The sequence below is a fragment of the Corythoichthys intestinalis genome, chromosome 4, assembly GCF_030265065.1.
Source record: "Corythoichthys intestinalis isolate RoL2023-P3 chromosome 4, ASM3026506v1, whole genome shotgun sequence".
NCBI classification, from domain to species: Eukaryota; Metazoa; Chordata; class Actinopteri; order Syngnathiformes; family Syngnathidae; genus Corythoichthys; species Corythoichthys intestinalis.
The window spans coordinates 28,412,246-28,429,728 of record NC_080398.1 but is presented as its reverse complement, the minus strand read 5'-3'; the positions used below and the strand labels follow the sequence as shown (position 1 = coordinate 28,429,728).

Genomic DNA, 17,483 nt, shown 5'->3' with positions numbered 1-17,483 from the left:
AATTTAAAAAGACACCAATGTTGTGGAGGTGGGAAACACACCACTAATTTTGCGACTGAAAGTCCGACCTGCATCAGAGTTAGCATAACATTAGACTGTGTGAACTTGCTAATCTGCAAAATTCGAGTAGGAGCTGCTTAGAAGTGTCCTTCTTTTTGTGTTTTCTACTGTTAACATGAATTAAACTAAGAGAAATGTAGTGAACTCAGCTGAAAATGGTAGAACCAGCTAAAGTGAGCTAGAAGATGCTTAGAGAGAGATGGGTGCTGCATAACCTCATATGTTGCTCACCAACACAACATAATCATAATTAACTATGTACTAGTGTTGCACCAATACAAATTTTTGGCCCTTATGTATTTTAAGCAAAAACAACTGTTGTGTTTGATAGAAAAATATGTCTATATGCTGCCACAGCAGATTCATGGCGCATTAAGCCACCAAACTATTTTTAATTTGTGGAAACCCCCGTTTACAGACGTCGCACAACCGCTTTTGTTTCAACCCAGCCATAAAACAAAGGTAAATATTTATATTTATTATTCAAAATGTCTGTCATTTTTAGCTTAGAATCATTAATTGATGTCTAATATTTCGTTAAAAAAAAAAAAAACAACTTAAAAAAATTATTCACTCGTGTAACAGGTACACGTCGGTCCGTAGCGGAGCGTGGAAACCTCCCTTCCGATTCCTTCATGTAGGGACGCTGACGACTGTACCTTTGGCTCAAGCTTTATTGGCGCAGTAGTTAGCGTCCCTACCTGTTCGCGTCCCGGCCTGGTCAGAGGTGGGAGCGGAACGTGGGGCGGCGTTGACACAGCGGTTACACTCACATATTTTAAACTTTTAAACAAACAATGAAAAAAATGGTGTCTGCAAAAAAAGTCACGGATATCTATATATATCGATATATTTTTTTGTTACTGTCGCATATTCTCCGATATGTTAGATGATAAATAATCGATCCAAACAAAGAAAAGTTGAAAAACAACATTTAAAAGGGTAAATATATGAAAAAGAACATCTCGACCACTCCTTGATGTCTGCAATTTCTGCATTGTGACCCTTGTTATATTACCATGTTTCACCCATAAAATCCCCCCAAAATCCAGCTCTGGCCATTCACAGCTGTGTCTTGACACTCAGTGATACATGCTACATGGAATTTTTGGATCGAAACAAGGTAAGTACGCGATAATATCTCGTTAAAGTCATGGCGTCTTCAATTCTGCTCTCGCGTGCTCTCACCTCCAGATAGGGTTTTTCTGTTTAATGTTTTTTTTTTTCAAAATGCCCTCCTGTTCAAATTTTTCTTCCCCCAGAAAATTGCGATTTTAAGCTTTCCAATGATGTATCACACATGCATATCGGACAATTTTGAAAGTTGTCCAAATCTGGGGTCTCAGAGCGGAACTTCAAGTCACCACAGACAAGGCTGAAAAAGCAAGCAGTTTCTGCTCTTGCACCCCTCTTTAAAATAAACTGCCATATTTTAAGCCAAAGAAACTGTTGTGTTTGATAAAAAAATATGTCTATATGCTGCCATTGCAGATTCATGGCGTATTAAGCCCACAAACTATTTTTAATTTGTCCATTTTACCCTGGAAACCCCCGTTTACAGATGCCGCGCAACCGGTTTTGTTTCACCCTAGCCATAAAAAGAAGGTAAGTAATCCTATTTATTATTCGAAATGTGTGTCATTTTTAGCGTAGAATCATTAATTGATATAATAGCAACTCTTGGCACGCGCCTATTTTTCTTCCTATTTTCCCATCAGTTTGAATCCCCCTGTGTTACCATGTTGCCCCTTGCAGGTTAGTCTTGGTACTACAACCAACATTGTGTGATGTGATGTTAGTTATCTCACCGCGCACTGACGCACACACATTTTTGAGCTTTTCATCACGTGTGGGCTCTTCCACATTTTAACTTTTCCGTGCCATTGACGATGATGGACGACCAAACGTGAGACTCTGTCGTCCTGATGTGAATTTAAATAAGTTCATCACTAATAAACGTTCAGTTAATTCGAAGTGGATTCGCTGCCACCCTCACAGTTTAAATGGATAGGACGTATATTACTGGGAAAGGTATCTATTTAGTTAATCATTTAAATTAATGTTCTTTAAAAATTGGAACGCTTAAGATTTAAGAAATGAGGGGAAAATGTCCACAATCTCCATTCCATTGACGTTGTACGAATGAGTCACAGAGTGATGAGCTCATACATCCACTTAGTTCACTTTATCTTAGGGTCACGTGGAGTTTGGCTTCTCGGTGCACCATTTCTCATCTTCACACTTGCACTACTCCACTATTTGGTGAAGGCATCATTACAGGACACACAACCTCGCTCCTTTCCCCCTCTCTCCCCCCTACTCTCTCGCTCTCTCCCTCGCTCACACATACATGCACACACACACTTTTCAAGCCGAAGTGGCGGGCAGACGCGCATCCGCACCGCAGTGCCCGCTCCGGATGGATCCAAGCAGGGCTGACGGATATGATGCTGGCCTGGAGATGAACGCACGGGGGGAGTGAAGACCAACAACCCATCGAGCGTCCCTGGCGTGTGTTTTGTGTGTTAGTACGTGTGCTTTCTGGGCTGCTGACGTGTGCGCACGACTCTGGTGGCAGGGTGAGTAATTCCTTTCCTCTAATAATCAAATTGTGTGTTTTGCCAGTAATTGTCCGTGATGACGACATCCTCAACCAGACTTATTTTGGAGCAAAAAAAAATGTACGTGCGTGAGTGATGCAGCGTGGTGCACATGTTGTGTTAATATGCGCAGCGTAAATGAGTGTGCATGTTTTCTCCGTGTGCGCCGTTGACTCACGTGCACGCACGCCGTGTTTGGGGGCTCCAAACTCCGGCTGTGAGTGCGCCTGGGTTGGGGGGGGGGTGTTGGGAGGAGGGTGGAGGTATCATCCATTAAATGCGCACGTCGGTGCTATACCATGTAGGTAGTTTGAGTGTTTAACTCATTGACTGCCTTTGACGGCGATGGACGTCCAATCCATTTGGACTGGAAGAGTCATGTCAGCAGATGATCACTGCAAGCCCTCCCAGTCCAAAATGATTGGAGGTATATCGCTGTCAGTGTCAGTGGAATGTAATCATTCACTAAAATGGAAGCAGAAATTTCATTAGAAAATCAAAATGGATTGGACGTCTATTGCTGTCAATGGCACTGAAGCGTGATCATTCACGACTATGGAAGCTGAAATCTGTTTAGACAGTCAAAATGGATTGGACCTCTATTGCTGTCAATGACACTGAAACATGATCATTCACTACCATAGAAGCTGAAATCTGATTGGACGGTCAAAATGGATTGGAATCTATTGCAGTCAATAGCACAGAAACATGAAAATTCACTGGTATAGAAATTGAAATCCATGTGTGAAGTCCAAATTAATTGGACGTCTAGTGTAGTCAATGGCAATGAAACAGGAACATTCACTGCCAATCCTTCCAATCGAGATTGATTGACATCAGTGTACACACAACTGTAAGGCTAAACTATGTACTAGTTGGCAACTGTGCTACTAGTACCTCAACTGAGTACGACATTGAGTTATAAATGTATGTATATTTTCTATATGTAATTAGTAGGGTTTAAGATATTAGATTAGATTAGTTTAAATACTGGAGTGTTAAGTATTTGTTGTAGCAAATAGTAAACTTTGAATAACTCTCCAGCAAAATTACAAAAATGGAGTTAGCCCACTCTAGATCTCAGTGGCTTTATTAGGTGCAATAACATATCTAAGTTGTTTTTGTCTGCAATGTGAGCATCACGAACAAGTGAGTCATTCCACCAAAATACGACACATAAAAACTGTACTTTTTGGACTGAAGTTATTGTGTTTTTTAAGCATTCAAAGCTATATTTAAAAAAAAAAAATAAAAATAAAAATAAAATCTGATTCAAAAGTTAAAAAAAAAAAATACATTTTACAGCTTTAAATTTGGGTAAATTCAAGACGACCAAATATGAAAACACATCTAAAGAAACCAAAAGGAATTTTGCCTTAAATGGTCTTCTGAGATTGTCCTTAATTCAAATAAATGGACTGTGACAGTCATTTTGATCATTTACTGTAACTTGGCACCACCACTATGTAGAGGTGGGAACCTCTTGGTACCTCATGATACGATACGATTTGTGATACAAAGCTCACGATAACGAAGATCTCACGATTTGGCGATATAACGATTATCGATACATTGGTAAGAAAATCATTTTACAATACAACCAATAAACAGAAAAAACAAGCTACCTACATCCTTCTGCTGAAAGTTTATCACTAGTAGACGTCCAGTCCATTTGAACTGGGAGGGTGACAGCGAATTAACCCCTCCAACTTCAAACGGGCCCCTCCCACTTCTACGGCAATCAGTGGCACCCAATGCCAGGCAACGAGGTAATTTTGGGCCATTTCACTTCCTGTTGATTTTGGGGCATTTTATGGGTCACTTCCAGTTCTGTTACTCAAAATCAACAGAGAATGAATTGGCAGTTACTCAAACCCGATAGGAAGTGACCTGTAAATGCCCCGAAAATTGGAAGCGTAATTGTGAACGCTTGGTTCTGAATGAACAAACGTTCATTCGCCCTTCCCGGTCCTAGTGAACTGGGTATCGAGAGCCGTCCATGGCAGGCATAGAGTTAACTAAGGCTACATTCATATTACAGGTCTTAATGCAAAAATCCGATTTTTTGTCATATCTGTTTTTTTGGCGTGCCCGTTCAGACTGCCTTTGTCCATTAAGACCATTCAAGTATTAGGCATGCGCAATAATTCGCAGTCCGACACGCGCTGAGCAAGACGACCCGCATGCGCAGAAGCCTCAAAACAAATGACCACACATGCTGGCTGTCATCCGTCATTCCAGGGATATCATATTTTGCTTTCTAAAAAGAGGACACAAATAACAGACATAAATAATCCCCGTCTAGGCTTATATTCAAAGTATATGGATCGATAGCATGCACGCTCTGTCCGTGCGTGTCACACACACATACGGGCAGTTTGCCCCGACTCTCGGCCGTGTAAGCAATGTTGAAATTTTACTTATATGGAGCAGACAGAAAACCGATCATTCTGAGGCTTATCCTCAACCCATTTTTGTTTTTTTTATGACTGTTGTCAAGTCCAACCCTTCCTAAAAAGCCGTGTTCAAGGCAAGCTAGGCGCTAATAATGCACAGCTGCACCACTACCGTAGCGTTTCTCTCGCTTTTTGATGACATAATTGCTGCATGAATTCCGATTTGAGAGAGCAGTACAGACCGCCGCGACAGTCTGGAAAAATGTGGCCCAGATCGGATTTGAACTATATACGAAAGTGACCCAGATCGGATTTGAAATGGTCCAGTTCTATGCGACTTGTCACGTTCAGACCGTCAAGTTAATGCCTCATTCGAGTCGGAAAAACACGAAAAAATCGGATTCGTGCATTAAGACCTGTAGTATGAACGTAGCCTAAGACACTATTATGGTGGAAGATTTCGGTAGCAACTTGCTGGTTCCTTTTTTATTTATTTTTTTTTATTTTAAACATCGACACCTTTTTACAATGATATCTCGATTCTTGGCATGAGCATATCGATAACCTTTTTTGATGCAAAGTATCACGATTATCACCATTTCGATATTTTGTCACACCCTTACCACCATGCTACCTGGAGTACTGCATGTAGCAACCAATATTATTTCTACATTGAAAGCTCCTACCAAAATAAGCATTTTTGCGTATTTTTTTCCTCAATGCATGCTCAAACACAACTTTCGGATCCAAACCAGCACGTGAATGTTTCTGAGGTGAAAGTTTACTCCTAAGGCTTACATCTCATTTTGTCACTGTGCGAAAAGGACTGTTCTCAGTGGAACAGCTCTCAAATGTTCTCCAGTTTCTCTGACGTATTTTGACCTATACTTTGCTATCTTCCGTGAGTTCTGTTCCTTCTAGCACTTTACCTCTCCCTTTTTTTTCATCCATCACGGCCTCTTTCCCTTTCCCCGGAGAGGCTCCGTGGTGATGTCAGCCAGGAGATTGTGACACACGACAGAGATTGAAACCCTTTCGTTCTCCCTGGTGTTGCTTCAATCTATCCAATTCAACCGGCTCATTTCTTTCTGGGCCAAGCGAGAGCTTGTCTCGGAAGGCCGAAGAATGCATTGTTAACACGCGTCTAACAGGGAAAGTGGCTTTGTTTCCATTCAATCTCAATCTGGACTGTTTCAGGTTTATCTCTATAAATGTTGGCTGCTTGGTTGGTTTCAGTACAGAGTTGAACACACTCAATTTAATTCCCCTCTCGGGAAGAATAAAAATGTCTCTTATGTGTGATGTGTTGTTGTTTTTGGAGCTGGTGAAAAATAAGGTTGCTCTGTTTGTTTCCAAAGAGGCTCTCGTTGACGCAACGGAATGATTAGCACTCATTCCTGACACCTCGGACCTTCATTCCGAGGTGCGATTGTTTATTACTGAAGGGCGTCACTCGGTTGCCTACCATTTCCTCCACTCTCAGTCACGTTGCTCCATTTCTCTCCTCCTCACATGAGACACAAGAGCTCGTGCAAAGGGCGCCATTTGCGCAAATTAGAACTTTGGACGTTTGATCGCTTTGATTTGAAGCTCTCTGCGACAAAGGAGGTTTTCATCTCTACCCTTGACATTGGCATTAGTAACTCTGTGTGTACTTGGCACTCGTCAGCTCTCAGAGAACTTCTGTCTTTGTTGCCTTCACTGGCTGGCGCACTGCTTTGTTCTTATGAACAGAAAGTCTTGGTTGCGTTGCATGCTCTCAGTCCAGATACAAGACAACTGTATGTCCCACTTAATGCACGCGCAAACTCTTCACTTGAAGCATTTTGGCACACTGAAATACTGAATGATAGGCGTGAGGCAAATTTGTTGTCTAAAGGCCCGCGTTTGATTTTAAAATCTAACAGATGGGCTCGTGCATTCATATTTGAGGTAAAAGAACAAAGTCTTATTGTTCATTTGAACAATGCAATGATAAATCATTGATATTTTTAAATTATATTATTCATAATGTAATTAAATATGCAGGTTTTGTTTCAACAGAATAAAACAGAATATGTTTAAAACTCACTGGCTCCAAAAACCTTGTACTAACACACAAAAAAACCTCTTAAACACACTTCAAAAACACTTACACATAAAAAAATACACTGGAATCCCGTATTGTTTTCATGAACGATGACGATAATGAAAATAGTTCGTCAATGAACACTTTTTTTCATTACAATGACGAGACAATTACGGGCTAAAAATGTGTTTTAGGCAGTGTTGTCACAGATTACTTAAAAAGTAATTTAATTACTGATTACTGATTACACCTCAAAAAAGTCATCTAGTTACTTTACTGATTACTTTATTATCAAAGTAACCAAGTTACTTTAAAAGTAACTTATCAGTTACTTTTTACCAATTTTTCTCCTTTTGCTGCCTCAACATAAAAATGCCAACAAAAAAATGTCATCGCATGCAGTGTTGTCACATATTACTTGAAAAAGTAATTTAATTACTGATTACTGATGACGCCTCAAAAAAGTAATCTAGTTACTTTACTGATTACTTCATTATCAAAGTAACTAAGTTACTTTAAAAGTAATCTGTCAGTTACTTCTTACCCATTTTTCTCCCTTTGCCGCTTCAACATAAGAATGACAAACGGAAAAATGTCATCACATGTAATTGACTTTCCGATGAATGAATTTAAAGGGGAATGTCAGAATTTCGCGCTAGCTTAGCCACTCCGGAGCCCTGAAACTAACAAATATCTGACAAACTGCTTGGAATTTGTTGAAATCAACTCCACCGACCAATTAAACCCCGCTAACTCTAAGATTAAGCCTAATGTCAAAACTTCTGAATTTCGGCTTATGGTTAACAGCATATCAGTGCCAGTGTAAAACAATGCAAACTGACTGCACAAAATTGCAAAGGTGGTGGGCACGAATGCGCGTCCACAACCCGGAAGTAGTCCTCTCAACACACACGCGGTCAATATGGCCACAAAATGTGGCGGCAACTAAGCACTTTACACTCAATAGGACTTACAACAAATCCCACAGATGCTAAACGAACACATCACCTCATGGCATAAATGTGCAACACGCATATGATGTAAACAAAGCTTGCCAACTTGGAGCGATGACTGCCCGTCGTTGCTACAGCAAAGCTACGAAGCGGCCGCGCATGTAGGAAGTCCAACCTTTTGCTGATACCCTCCAGAATGAAGGAAAAATACTCATCTTCATTCATGGATATCCACAGATCAACAATCCCTCGCAACGTGTCAACACTCGGCTCCAATGTCCACCCGCCTGGCTCATGCCTTCAGTCCCACAACATATGTGACACGAGACCAAAACAGGAAATAGCTAAGAGGTTGTCATGGAAACACGTACCGAAACCTTTTATTTTAGCATTTTCTATTCAAAATGCTCTTCGTACATGACTACAATAATCTTCATTTTACATAAGTTATGAGGCAATGAAAAAATAGTAACGCAGAGACACTAAGGAAACTAACTTTAATCAGATTACTGGTGTAGAAAAATGAACGCGTTAGATTACTCGTTACTGAAAAAAGTAATCAGATTACAGTAACGCGTTACTAACTAACGCGTTACTGACAACACTGATCGCATGTAATTGAATTTTCACATAAGGCATAATCTTTGAGTTAGCGGGGGTTTATTTAGTCGATGGAGTTCATTTCAACCACCATTGACTCGCGCTAGCTTAGCCACTCCTGAGCCCTGAAACTAACAAATAACTGACAAACTGCACGGAATTTGTTCAAATCAACTCCAACGACTAAATAAACCCCCACTAACTCCAAGATAAAGCCTAATGTCAAAAATTCTGAACTTCCCCTTTAAAATACAGACCTTTCTGTTGAAATACTGTCTATAAAAGTTTTAAAGCAATAAAACAAACAACAAAAATTAATGAAATGAACAAGAATCCTACAACGTATTTCATATTGGGTCAAAATCATTTTTCGAGCAGATCATGTGACTAGCACCTAAGGCACTAGCTTTTGCTTTGTTAAGCCAAAACTACACCTATGGAGGCTAGATGGATATTTTGAATTTCTGTAAACCTGAGCTTTCAAACGCAACCAACAACAACTGAGCTTGAACAGTTTTATATATATGTATATATACAGTATTGGCCGAAAGTTCGGCGAAACCTCAAAGGTGGATACTTTGAAGAATGTAGAATATAAAACCTGTTTTTCAGTTATTTCCCTTTTTTTGCCATTCCACATGTTCGTTCATAGTTTTGATGCATTCAGAGAGGATTTACAATAGTATTGAAAATATATCGAACGCAAAAATGATGAGGTCTGTCCAAACTTTTGACTTTTGTTTCAGTCATCAACATGCTTTGCCCCCAGTCCCACAAAAGCAAAACTCCGCCTATGGTTACAAACACTAACAATAAAATGTGCATAAAGGCTGGTTACAAACTATAGAAGTGCTGGGTTACCTGTAGGCTTTGTTTAGAGTTTTTTCACGTTGTGCTGTAATTCCAAGTGCTTCCTTGGTGAATTGGATGTAGAGTTTTTAGCGGCCGACAGCTAAATTTTACAGTATGTGTAATTAGCATGCATTGTAGCAGTGTCTGGTTGTGTCACTCATGACGTGCAGCGCTCACTCCGCCCCAATTCCCGACTCACCAGTGTGTCATCTCCAGTCTCCATGCAGGTTTGCAAACCATGGTAAGATTTGTTTTCTTGGTTAGAGAGAATATGCAAAGTTGCTTTAGCCTTTAAAAGTCTGTGCTGACTCTGCTGAGTGATCATCACACACTAAATGTAACTCATAGTGTTAGCATAGCATTCGCGTTAGCATTAGGCTAATGCTAACGGCGCGCTTCCTCTTAACTTTCAGACAACATTTTTTACATTCAGTTCGTGGCGTCCAGGTGGGTATATTTACAGTAATTGAAAATAATCTATTGTTTTACTATTTAGTGTGTTGGCGTTGTCCTTATAAGCACTACAATATGTATGTATAACGTCTGTCAATGTTCATTCAAAATCCTTTATTTATTTCGAGAATGATTTTATTTTTCTATTTTACAGACGAATACATTTGTAGTAAACGTCGACTAAAACTAGACGAAATTGGTCTTGAGTTTTCGTCAACAAAAACTAGACGGAGACAAACACGTTTTGAGATGACTAAAATATGACTAAAACTAAAAAGTGTTTTTGTCCAAAAGACTAAGACTAAGATGAAAATTGAAAAGACTGCGAAAAACAACGTTGGAAGAAAAACTATCAACACACAAAAAATGCTCACATTCACAAATTTACAGGCAACAAGAGAGTTTTAACAACAAAATAACATTAAAAAAACCTCACACACACATCAATACAATCTTATACACTGACAACCTCTCAAACACGATAAAATCTACACCCACAAAAAAAGGCATAAAATAGATGCTCTCGCACACACGCAACTCATAAAAAAACCTCTCACGTGCCAAAAAGCTCACTTCGTTCACACTCATGAAAAAGGCAAAAGCCCCCCCTAAATTTTTAGACACATTACAATTTTTTCCCACCACACATAAATATAAAACAAACATTGAAACATTTATTGCATTGAGAAACATTTCTTCAAGCTCAAGTTTCTTTATTCTTAAAGTTTTTTTTTATCGTTCCTTTCATTTCTTTAAACCTTTCTTCATTCCTTTGGGTCTCCGCTTTTTCAGCCTCATTCAAGTCATTTTGCTTTGTGTTTTTTTTATTTTTTATTATTATTTTTTTATTATTAAAGCCTCTTCCGAAGTTTTCTCAAGGAACAGTTTGAAGACATTCATTTTTCATGGAGCAAAATAACCACCTTAGCCTACTTTCACACTGCACGTCAATTCTGATTTTTTTGCCCATCTGCGACATGTATATGACATTTCCAGTTTTTCCATACAGTCTGAAACAGACCAATTTCAGTCGTCAACAAGTCAAATATGTCACCACCGTTTCACAAAACAAACAAAAGAATGGCGGACATAGGCACAAAAAAGTACCTTTTGCTTCTTGATACCACATACGAAGCTGTCAATGATGCTATAAAAAGTTGGTCACTGTAGCATAAAATCCCCCCAAATGGCTGCAAGAGCGTGACAGCATCACGGACCCTTCGCAATGCGAGTTGCATATGTTTATGCAATATGAACGGCAACACAAAATCAGCAGATTTATCAAAAAAGTCTGAATTGGTCATCACGCCCTGCATTGTGAATGTAGTTTCAGATCCAAACAAAGTGTGTTCCGATATTTATGTATGTGGGGTAGAATAGAATAGAATAGAATAGAATAGAATAGAATAGAATAGAATAGAATAGAATAGAACAAGATTTAAAGCTTTGCCATAATGTGTGCCACATAAAACAAAAGCAAAAGTACAATAAGGCTAATACATATATATTAAAAAACACAGGTTAAAATGTACATAGATTGGAAATAAAGTGAATAAGTGATTAGCAACCAGTGGTGAGCGAGTAGTAATATAACAGTGCGTATATGACAATTTACAGTACTCAGACTAGGAGGCAGATGGCTGACTTGATATGATAGTGCAAATGGCAGTTTGTGCATACAGTACATTTTGAAATAACACTCTAAAAAATGCTATAACGTAGCAGTGCAACAATTGCATATGCAGTACCTCGATTTAGATAGATGTCTGAGAAAATATTACTTAGTGAGATGCATGTGACAATGTTGTGGCAATAGCAGTGCAATGACAGCAATATTTCAGTGCAAACTTGAGTTGAGTATGGTGACAGCTCTCGGAAAGAAACTGTTTCTCAGGCAAACCAATGACCAACTCCAATCTAACATGAATTGGATAACTAATTCATTGTCACAAACAAACAAACAAACAAAAAAAAAACAAACAAACATGAGTGTAAAATAACAACAGCAACATAAACTCAGAAAAGTAAGTAAAGTTACTTTAACAACTCACCCCAAAAAAAAAAAACTACAAACTTCCATACATTTACATTATACATACTCTCATTTGGTGTATATTACATACACCAAATATGATTATGATTTTTTAAAAAATTACATTCAAATAGGCCTAGGTCTCAAAGGTGCAGTCCAGGGACCAGTTACAGCCCACGCAACAGTATTTTTTTGGACCACATTTGACATCCAGTTGTTGTATTAGTGTTGCCCACGTGTATTTTGCAATGGGCAAATGAAAAAAGAAATTAAATAATTCTAAATTAATCGAATTAATCAATTTGAGGCTCCATTGTGGGAAAATAAAACACGTATTTGAATAATAATAATAAAAAAGAATTTAAAAAGAAAATGCAAACTAAAAAGGTCATGAGTAATAAAAATATAAATTAATTTTAAAAATTAAAACTTTTATTTTTTTTATTAAATACAGTAAATTAAAACAAATTGTAATGAATTGGCGGGGAAAAATAAGAAAAATTGGGGGAATGGAGGGATTGGACATCTATTGCTGTCTATACGTGTTTTCAATATCATTGTCCCTCGTTACTAAGTACGACAACACATACTCTGTCATCTGAGCTGGCAGTGAATTAATTAAGCTAAAACTTTTATATTGCTGTCCACTGTAGTGACCACTGTCCCTGAAATGTTTAAAAATCTCATAAACTATCTTCTTTGAAGGTGTATGCAAGAGCTTTTTCTTTAGGCGTGAGGATTCCATTGTATTTTTTTCACCTATAAGCGGATGTGGGTAGAGTAGCCAAAGATTTTACTCAAGTAAGAATAGTGTTACATCTAAATAAAATTACTCAAGTAAAAGTAGTCATCATCATCAAGTAAAAAAGTATTCGTTGAAAAGAATACTCAAATAATGAGTAACATTGTGAGTAACTGCTTACAATGTCTGTTTTTTGTTGTTGTTGTTTTTTAAATAAAATATTGTTTTTTACCAGCACAACTCTATTTGTATAAACTCTTGTTATTATTATACTATACTGCAACCTATTGCATGACCATATAGGCCAAAAAGATGTCACAAGAATCATGGAATTCAGACCAGAACAACACTACGAAGCATCACCCATCCAAAGAGCATGAGTGCCCTCTAGTAGAGAAAAAAAAAACATTATTACTTCTGATTCAAGTCATGTAGTTAATGTTGCGACTTCTCATTGGTGAAACTGAGACGGCCACTGTAGGCAACTCTGGCAAAAATAAAATCAATATGTAGAATAAAGACGAAAAATGTAACGACAGTAGTGTAGCCCAAAGTAGTGGCGCAAGAGTTGTGTTTCTTCACAGATCTATTCAAGTAAAAGTAATAAGCATTGGGTGGTACAACTACTCTTAAGACGTACATTTTTCTCAAAAGGTTACTGAAGTAAATGTAACACGTAGAGCTGTCAAATTTATCGCGTTAACGGGCGGTAATTAATTTTTTAATTAATCACGTTAAAATACTTGACGCATTTAACGCATGCACGGAATGACCTACTCATGCATTGCCTCAAACAAATTACAATGACGCCGTTTTTGCACCTTGAGAGCTAAAAGGCAGTGATATGCGAGTGGACACAGGCGTTCATTGAACCGTGCCTTTTATTGGCGTAAGCTTTGGCAACTCTTTCACAACAAACATAACTATTGTGGCAAGCGACTTGGGGAAGAATGACAGGAGATTATCTTTTTTTTAACACGCTTTATGGAACACAACGCAGAACATTTACCATTTGCAGCCACCACTGAGAGTCATGGTTGCCCAACTTCCCATCATGCATTTGGGCGGAACAAGTCACTACAGTATCATTTAGTGAAAGCACAAGAAAAATAATATTCCCATCTCTCAAAAAAATAATGTTCACAAAGAGCAAGTGCAAAGAGAACTGGCATTCCCAATCAAAATAACTATGCAAAATACACATAAAACTCAGACTTTGCCTTGGCTGGATCTCCAATTAATTTAAAACTCACCATTGACACCTTGTGGTGTATTTCAATCACTACCTTACGTATTTAAAGACACTGTGGAAGAAAGGCAGAGAGCCCATGTGACGTCCCGCTCGGCGACGTCAACAATGGCGAGCTATTAGTTTATTTTTTGATTGAAAATTTTACAAATTTTATTAAAACGAAAACATTAAGAGGGGTTTTAATATAAAATTACTATAACTTGTACTTACATTTATCTTTTAAGAACTACTGTTCTTAAAATGTTCTATCTATCCGTGGATCCCTTTAACAGAAAGAATGTTAATAATGTTAATTCCATCTTGTGGATTTAATGTTATAATAAACAAATACAGTACTTTTGTACAGTATGTTGAATGTATATGTCCCTCTTGTGTCTTATCTTTCCATTCCAACAATAATTTACAGAAAAACATGACATGCCATATTTTAGAGATGGTTTGAATTGCGATTAATTACGATTAATAAATTTTTAAGCTGTGATTAACTCGATTTAAAATTTTAATCATTTGACAGCCCTAGTAACACGTTAATACCCACCTCTGCCTATAAGTCTGTCTGTGGAAAAATAATTGGATTTTGCTCTCAGGACAAAGAAAACTTGTGTTTTCATGTGGAGCTTTTCAATTTGAGAAACAGACAGACGATTGGCATGCTCACAAACAACAGCACAACAAGGATGTACAGACGGGAAGATTAAAGGCATTCTGTTTGAATGTTTGTGCAGCTCAGTAACATCAGCAGCAGATTTATTTCCAGGCGATTTGTGTAAGAACAACAGAAGTATTTTGTTGACAACCTGGCGCGGATACCGCAGCAATGTCAAACCATGAACAGCATACCGAGGGTAAATATGTACGTTCACTTTTTACGGTCATGGGTATTTAGTCAGATGTCAAAGTCAGGCTTGGATATTAGCATACAAATAAATGATGTGATTGGTTGTGTTTTCCACAACTTCCTACCATTAAAATAACACACAATTATAGCATGATTTTTCTTTTTAGTGTAAAAAATATTCCATCCCCCACATGTTTGTGGAGTGAGTTGCTATTTTTGCTGTGTGTCGCTGCAGGTTATGTGCATGCACATGGACCTCACGCAGGCTCATGTTGCTGTAAAATTATCAACTAAATTCGCATGAGAGCACATTTTAATATTTTCACATTTTAAACCTGATGAGAAAAAAATGTTTTAGTCAAAACGTGATTACAATTTTTAATTAAAATCTTGGAATTAATGAGCTACTTAATGTATTCTACATTTAATACATATCACAACACACTATAATAAAAAAAAAAAAGTTATATGCTGAAATAATCATCATGTTTTACATATGTGCTCTCTTAGTGTGAACACAAAGCCATTATTCAGTTGTACGAAGAGTTGAAGGTGAATACGCAGATTAATTGCGCCTTCTGCTGTTTAATGGCAACGCTTTAATTTTTCTGCCTGTACCTCACCTGCATATATAGGAGAACAGCAGGTATTATTTTGAGTTAATAATTATAAGTTTAAAAAGTAAAAAAAAAAAAATTGATAAAGTTGTTCGATAATGACTTTTTAACCGATAACCAATATCTCAATACTGTCCAACTCCAAAAATCCGATACCGATATGAAACCGATACCGATATACAGTGGGGTAAATAAGTTTTTAGTCAACCACTATTTGTGCAAGTTCTCCCACTTGAAAATATTAGAGAGGCCTGTAATTGTCAACATGGGTAAACCTCAACCATTAGAGACAGAATGTGGGAGGGAAAAAAACTGAAAATCACATTGTCTGATTTTTGAAGAATTTATTTGCAAATCATGGTGGAAAATAAGAATTTGGTCAATACCAAAAGTTCATCTCAATACTTTGTTATGTACCCTTTGTTGGCAATAACGGAGGCCAAACGTTTTCTGTAACTCTTCACAAGCTTAGTTTGAGGGAGATTATCACTGGTCTTGTATGTCTTCCGTTTTCTAGTAATTGCTCCCACAGTTGATTTCTTTACACCAAGCGTTTTAGCTATTCCAGATTCAGTCTTCCTAGCCTGGTGCAGGTCTACAATTTTTTCTCTGGTGTCCTTCGACAGCTCTTTGATCTTGGCCATAGTGGAGTTTGGAGTGTGACTGACTGAGGGTTGTGGACAGGTGTCTTTTATACCGATAATGAGTTAAAACAGTTGCCATTAATACAGGTAACAAGTGGAGCCTCATTAGACCTCGTTAGAAGAAGTTAGACCTCTTTGACAGCCAGAAATCTTGTATGTTTGTAGGTGACCAAAAACTTATTTTCCACACTAATTTGGAAATAAATTCTTTAAAATTCAAACAATGTGATTTTCTGTTTTTTTTTTTCCACATTCTGTCTCTCATGGTTGAAGTTTACCTATGTTGACAATTACAGGCCTCTCTAATCTTTTCAAGTAGGAGAACTTGCACAATTGGTGGTTAACTAAATACTTATTTGCCCCACTGTATGTGGTCGTGGACTTAACAAATTATGTCTATGTATTTGAAATGTGATACCCCACTGGATGTTTGAGTTTATAATAGGGCTGTCAAACGATTATAATTTTTAATCGAGTTAATCACAGCTTAAAAATTAATTAATCGGAATTTATCGCAATTCAAACCATCTCTAAAATATGCCTTATTTTTCTGTACATTATTGTTGGAATGGAAAGATAGGACACAAGACGGATATATACATTCAACATTCTGTACATAAGTACTGTATTTGTTTATTATAACAATAAATCCACAAGATGGCATTAGCATTATTAACATTTTATCTGTTGAAGGGATCCACAGATAGAAAGACATGTAGTTCTTAAAAGATAAATGTGAGTACAAGTTATAGTAAATTTATATCAAAACCCTTCTTAATGTTTTCGTTTAAATAAAATTTGTAAAATTTTCAATCAAAAAATGAACTAATAGCTCACCATTGCAGACGTCGCTGAGCGGGACGTCACATTGGCTCCCTGCCGTTATTCCACAGTGTCTTTAACTACGTAACGTACGTATCTGGCCAACGAGTGCGTTATGCCCCTCGACTGACGCCGTAGTTTCCGGGTTCATTGTACCTTACGTTTATTTGAGTGTTGACTTCACAACGTACGAGACCTCTGATAGTTTGCGTATTGTGACTTAATATTGCCATCCAGTGTATTTGTTGAGCTAAACGAAATGTTTGAATAGAGTTTGACCAAATTAAATTTTAATTTATTTTTGTAAATTACATCTTGTGAGTCCACATGAGAGGTTTCTGGGACAAAATTTTGAATGATTAACCCATGTTCCTTTCTCATTACTAAAGAACGCAAAAAAGTTAGAATGAAACTTTTCTTTCGTGGTGATAAAACAGAGTCTGTTTTTTGATTTGGTTGATTCAGTTGTATATCTAAATTTATAGTTGTAAACTAAATTTTGCAAAAATTTCAAAATGCTTGGCAAAAGCCAGCAAAATGTAGCTGGAGACAAG

At 37.6% G+C, this 17,483-nt stretch overlaps 1 protein-coding gene across 2 annotated transcripts in view; it reads left to right on the top strand.

The window, feature by feature from the left end:
* Positions 1 to 2,313: 2,313 nt before the first annotated feature.
* Positions 2,314 to 17,483, top strand: part of cacng7b (calcium channel, voltage-dependent, gamma subunit 7b) — a 34,808-nt gene continuing 19,638 nt past the window's right edge. Inside the window, exon 1 of one of the 2 annotated variants that reach the window (XM_057834355.1) lies at positions 2,314 to 2,639. Coding sequence is in view for 1 of the 2 variants with exons in the window: in XM_057834354.1 (XP_057690337.1) it covers positions 14,826 to 14,861 (36 nt within the window). In the remaining variant the exon portion in view is untranslated. Of the gene's footprint in view, positions 2,640 to 14,301; positions 14,862 to 17,483 lie in introns of those variants that run through there. The other variant, XM_057834354.1, reaches the window with a different exon arrangement.